Source organism: Meles meles, chromosome 10 (assembly GCF_922984935.1).
Source record: "Meles meles chromosome 10, mMelMel3.1 paternal haplotype, whole genome shotgun sequence".
Taxonomy (NCBI): domain Eukaryota; kingdom Metazoa; phylum Chordata; class Mammalia; order Carnivora; family Mustelidae; genus Meles; species Meles meles.
The window spans coordinates 44,948,474-44,954,473 of record NC_060075.1 but is presented as its reverse complement, the minus strand read 5'-3'; the positions used below and the strand labels follow the sequence as shown (position 1 = coordinate 44,954,473).

Sequence of the window (6,000 nt, the reverse complement as noted above, 5' to 3'; positions counted from 1 at the left end):
TGGCTATATTAAACTACTCTGAAAGCTGAACTTGGAAACCAATTATTTTAAATATCGGTAGAAATGGGCAGCGAGAGGTGATAGGGTCATAGGAGAAGAGGCAGGGGCCTTGGTTTGATAATCCAGTTAGGGCGTGGGTGGAAGGGGCTAGAGAGGCTGCATGCCCTCCAGGCCCTCATTTTATAGGGAGGTGCCTGACCTATAGCCTTAGTACAGGGCTGAGTCATGATTATAATGGAGGTCATAACTTCAGTATTCTTCACACTTACTCCATGCATCACGCTTCTTTGTAGAAGAAATTATAATTTTTATAACTGTACAATTTTTGTAATTACAATTATTATAAGCTCCTTTGGAAAACAGTCAATATGGCCAACTCTAGGGGCGCCTGGGTGGCTCAGTGGGTTAAAGCCTCTGCCTTCAGCTCAGGTCATGATTCCAGGGTCCTGGGATCGAGGCCCACATCGGGCTCTCTGCTTGGCAGGGAGCCTGCTTCCACTCTCTCTCTCTCTGCCCGCCTCTCTGCCTACTTGTGATCTCCGCCTGTCAAATAAATAAATAAATAAATCTTAAAAAAAAAATATGACCAACTCTAGTAGCAATATGGGATTAAAAAGCTACCATTAGATCAGAAATTCCCAACTAAAGCAGGGAGTAGGCTACTTTTGGCCACTACAAACTTTGTTTCATTGTTTATTATAAAAAAGACGAGTAGTGGTAGAGGATGGGATGGGCTGCCCCAGGGAAAAGGTTTTCACTGCAAGACCTTGCCTACCTGCCACATCAAACTGGACTAGAGACTGCCAACCACACTGCATGTCCAGAACCAGCTGGAACATGCTCTGTATCACAGCTCTGATGCTTTATGGAGTTAGTGGCTTGTAGACTCTGGAGTAAAAATGGTTAGAATCAGGGTCACATTTATCACAATGGCAAAGTCTAAACCTTATGGAAACCCATTATTGAGCAGTAGAAATTTGGAATGGGAAGTCAGACTGCAGAGAGGAATTGAGTAGTACTTAGTTTTAGTTAACAGGAGACCCAGCTACACTTTGTTTCCTGCCTGTGGTTATTTCTGAAACTCTTAGACTTAGAACAAAGTACCCTCTTTTACTGATACTTTCAATGAAGGGAAATTGTTTTCCCAGTCCCCAGTATTTTCTCTAAGGCTGGTGAAATTTCCTCTGTAACTATCTTTTTACCCTTAAACTTATAATGTGTAAGTTTAAAAATATTCAATTTAGGGTCGCCTGAGTGGCTCAGTGGGTTAAGCCTCTGCCTTCAGCTCAGGTCATGATCTCATGGTCCTGGGATCGAGCCCCACATCCGGCTTTCTGCTCAGCAGGGAACCTGCTTCCTCCTCTCTCTGCCTACTTGTGATCTCTGTCTGTTAAATAAATAAATAAAATCTTTAAAAAAAAATAAAAATATTCAATTTAGATAGACACCATGACAATGACAGTAGGATTTCTCTCTCCCTCTTTCCCTCTCTCTCACACACACACACAGGAAAAACACAGCAGGTGCTTAATAGATATTTGTTGAATAAATAATTGTCTTGACAGTATAATTTTAAAAAGGATTTTCACTTCATGTGTATTATCAGTGCTTCAATATAGAACATTCTGTAATGATTAGTGGCATGTGAATAGCAAGGTTTTTTCAAACACTGAGTGCCAATATTTCCTCGGAAATACTGACTTTCACAAAACAGAATAGCCAAACATAACACAGTTTCAGGAGACGGTGATATCATCAGTATAAATCACCCCAATTACAAAAAAAGTGGCAACACTTAAAATCATACATTATTTCACCACTTCATAAAACTTCTTTTTAAACTTATACAAACTTTCCCAGAGTAAAAAGTTTCCTCAAAAACCTCATGATAACATTACACTAAAAAATTCACTCTGGAAATGCAGTGAGTTATTTTTCAAATTTTGGCTTTATGATTTGCTTTTTCAATCTGTTAAAAAATAGAGTTGAGGAGTGTGTTGAGAGAGGTGGGGAAAAAGGAGCTTCCAGTTGATGGATTCACTATGTCCAAAAATACCTCAGTAATGGAGAGAAAAAAAACTTCAAGAGCAAGAACGCATTATAAATAGAAGTCTTTCCGCAGGATGAACAGGTGAGCAGTTCTCGCGTCAGTTGCACCCACAGGAGTGAGGTCTTCTTGAAGAATGCTTATTTACAGAATCTTCTGTAAGATAGAGTTCGCTACATCCAGTGATTCGTCTTTTACTAGAACGATGTCATAAGAGTCCATGTACTTTTCTAAAAGCTCATCCACCTAATCAACAACAACAGAAAATTTAAATGGATATGCAGAAAGGAGAAACAAATGGTTTCAGTATGAATCTCATTGTTAGGTTCAATCTTTTGGGCAAAATGTAGCAAATTAAATCTACTTTCATAAAACCTGTGAAATAAAAAAATTCTTTCAAACTGTGAAGGCTTAGGGACATAGAAATTATCCCACATGGTGGCTTTATATCCAAAGTCATTTCTCTCTAGTCCAGTGGTTCTCAACTGGGGAGACCGTCCAAGGAATACCTGGCAACATGGGGGACATTTCTGACTCTCAAGACTAGGGAGTGCTACAGGTTTTTAGTGGGAAGAGGCCAGGGAAGCCACCCCAATACCGACGGCACACATGTGCATCCCAACCCCCTTAACCACACCAAAGTAAACGGATTAAGAACAATCAAAATGTCTCTAACTACTTTCTCACACATGTTTAGTAACAACTGCCCATTAAGTTCCATCCTTATTTTTCTACAAGAAAATTAAATGACACATCTACATACTTACTCTATCATTTAGATACCCAATTTTTAGGATGTTTTCAACGTTGGCTACTCCATCTGCCATTCTTATGTCCCCTTGGGAGTCTCCCAGCAGAATGATGTTGCTATTGTCTTTTAGTCGATTGAAATATTCTGTGTTCTTCAAGGCACCATCATGTTTGTTAAATACATGAATTAGTTCACCTTTAAATCCTTTCAGCACTCCCTATAAAAATATAAATCTTTTGAAACAATAGGTTTCAAACTGCAAATTCTATTTGTTCTATTTTCACATTCATATTGGCAAGAAGGGCTCTGAGAAGTTGATGACTTTCTAGAGACTACTTTAAATGTCACACACAATGAGCTGAAAATCCAATTTTTACTTTTCATTTGTTTCCTAACTGGAGATCCCATTTTCTATATATCACACAATGTACTGTTTTGATGAGAAGACTTTGTTCAAATAATGACAGTTCTAATTCCTTCTTTTTTCCCACCTGTGGATAGTGAGTCTTCAAAGTTGCTGCATTAAATCACATTAAAAGAACTTTCCCTAATTTTAATATTAGTCTGTAGCTTAGGAAACAAAAGTTTAAGAAGGGTATATTATTTTTAAAACATGGATATGTATATAACCCTGGGAGTTGATGAGTCCTATAGTAGGCCTTTTGAGTGAACTAATTTAATGAATATACATTAAATAAAAAACAACTGCCTTTATATGATTAAAATATATTCCGATTTTATAAGTAATTATTTAGAATGATTTCCTATACTTACATTGTCATCAAAATCCATGAAGTTGGACACTACTGTGATGTTCGGGTGATAAACCCCAGCTTGATGGATTACTTCCTCTAGTATATCACCAATACCAGCCGAAAATATGAACACAGGAATACCGTATTCCTGGAGCTTATCAAAGAAATTCTCATACCCTTCCCTGCAAGATGGAGGTAGGAAGTGATTGTTAAAGAGTAAGATACATCTCCTTTTTCACCTAGAAATGAAAAAAGCAAAACCTTTGTACCTAATTCCATGGCTCATTTATATTCCCTTTTCAGAATTCTGCCCAAGAGCACCGTTATTGATGTCTATGACAACACTGGTACAAGTTTTTCAAACAACAGTTAACTGTTTGCCTTCCGTTTAATAAATTCTAATAGTACAAATTAGATGCTTTTAGGCTCAAATTAAATATGGATATAAGCCTACAGTTCACAATCTATACCCTTTAACAGCAAATAGTTAACCACATCTTGAAAAAACCTCAGCCTGGAAAACCCATTTAGGGTTTTAGGGTGAGCTGGAGCACCTCCTGCTGGCCATCCTGCTCAACTACTTCCTCTTAGAAAACAGGGCTGGGGGAGGAGCTGAGGGGCATTCTCTTTATAGCTGGCATCTCTCCTACCTAGGGTGTAACAGTTGTCGGTCACGTTCTTATCTTATTAATCTAAGTTTCTTGCCTTCTTGCTCTTCCTGGGCCACAGGTTAAGCTGCCTACAAAGGAATGAAATACTCAGTAGCTGTCTTCACACTCTTTCTGACATTTAATGCTTTCCTCCTTAGAGGCAAACCACCTTAAAATGTAGCATCATCAGAAAAAAAGAAAGTAAGAAAAAAAAAGAAATGGCATCATCATATTTACCTAATGAGTTCAAAATTGTTAGAAGTGGTAAACCGTATTGAAAGAAGCTTCTTAAAAAATTTTTATCTTATCATTCATGTACCACAAATATTTTTATTTGCTAAATCATAGTCACCTTTCCTAGAGATAGTTTTCAAGGAAGTTTGAGAATTCAGAAAGTAGATTCATGTAACTTTATAAACTTTGAGCAAAAAATTTTTTTCAACTTGATTTATAAACATTCCTTTTATATTTCATGTCTTTTCAGAAGTATTCTCTTAAAAAATTTCAAAACGGTCCTGGTTTCATAAATTTTTAAGTTAGTCTTAAATTTTTAAAAAAGTGTTATTTATTTAAGTAATCTCTACACCCAGCGTGGAGCTTGAACTAATGACCCTGAGATCAAGAGTCACATGCTCTACCGACTAAACCAGCCAGGCACCTTTACTCTTAAAATTTTTAATGTGAAGAATCTCGGGATGTGTGGGTGACTCCGTCAGCTGAGCATCTGATTCTAGATCTCAGCTCAGGTGTTGATCTCAGAATCATGAGTTCAAGCCCCGAGTTGGGCTCCACACTGGGTGTGGAGCCTATGGAAGGAAGGAAGGAAAGAAGGAAGGAAGGAAAGAAAGGAGAAAGGAAAGAAGGAAGGAGGGAAAGAAAGGAAGGAAGCAAGCAAGAAAGAACGAACGAACTCAAATCTCATAAGGCTGTTATTCCCTATACCAAGATCTAGTATGTCTTTCTAAATTCCTTACCTCACCCTATTCTGTGACAGGTGGCGTATTAGGGCTACGTTTTTATATGCAAATAGTTACAGATTATTTTAATAAAAGCACACACCTGAATACATTTATAAGTCTGTAGACAATTAACAGCAAAAAACACCCAAGAAACTTACTTGAGCATAACATCAGATTCTGCCACAATTTCTTTAAGTTTAGCTTTTGGTAAAGCTTGTTCAACAAGCAAACCATGTGATTTAGTATACCTGGAGTTTATTATCAAAGAAAAAGAGAGTATCAATTAAAGCAAATTAAAACTATCATCTTCATTAAAAAGCATTCTTCAGTGAAAGATAATGCAGTATTTCATTCATTATCATTTGGAATTAAATTTTAGAAATTTAAATTCGTCACTCATGAATGTATACCCTAATGTCTCAAAATGTAATAGAACATGTTCTTACTGCATTTCCCAGTTCTCCCCAAAGTCTCTTAGTTTAAATGTGTTAGTAAGATGATGAAAGGATACTATGTGTAAAACTTTCCTTAATCTACAGATATCCAACCTCAGGAGACATAATCATTTCTCTGATTATAGGAAGAATCGGAGAAAAGCCATTTGTTTCACCTGTGTGTAGTCTAAATTGTCATGAAATACCTTAGTGCTACAAATTAATGCTATAAATGCTATAAATGAATATCTTTCAAGTTATTTTATTTTTCGAGTGCAAAAGAGAAAATCCTTGTTATGATGCTTTATATCAAAGCACCTGTAATCACTGCATCTTAGTCACAGACCTTTAGAACCTCTCTACCTGATACACAGAAGCCCTGTGACCCTCCACTCTGGGTCAGC

The 6,000-nt window shown here is 37.1% G+C and overlaps 1 protein-coding gene across 4 annotated transcripts in view; it reads right to left on the bottom strand.

The window, feature by feature from the left end:
* Positions 1-1,567: 1,567 nt before the first annotated feature.
* NT5C3A (5'-nucleotidase, cytosolic IIIA) overlaps positions 1,568-6,000 on the bottom strand; it is a 51,614-nt gene continuing 47,181 nt past the window's right edge. For all 4 annotated transcript variants that reach the window (XM_046020162.1, XM_046020161.1, XM_046020160.1 and 1 more), the window contains 4 exons: positions 5,321-5,410; positions 3,573-3,735; positions 2,815-3,015; positions 1,568-2,293 (listed from right to left, as the gene is read on the bottom strand). In XM_046020162.1, the coding sequence (XP_045876118.1) occupies positions 2,192-2,293; positions 2,815-3,015; positions 3,573-3,735; positions 5,321-5,410 (556 nt within the window). In that variant the 3' untranslated portion in view covers positions 1,568-2,191. The remainder of the gene's footprint in view (positions 2,294-2,814; positions 3,016-3,572; positions 3,736-5,320; positions 5,411-6,000) is intronic.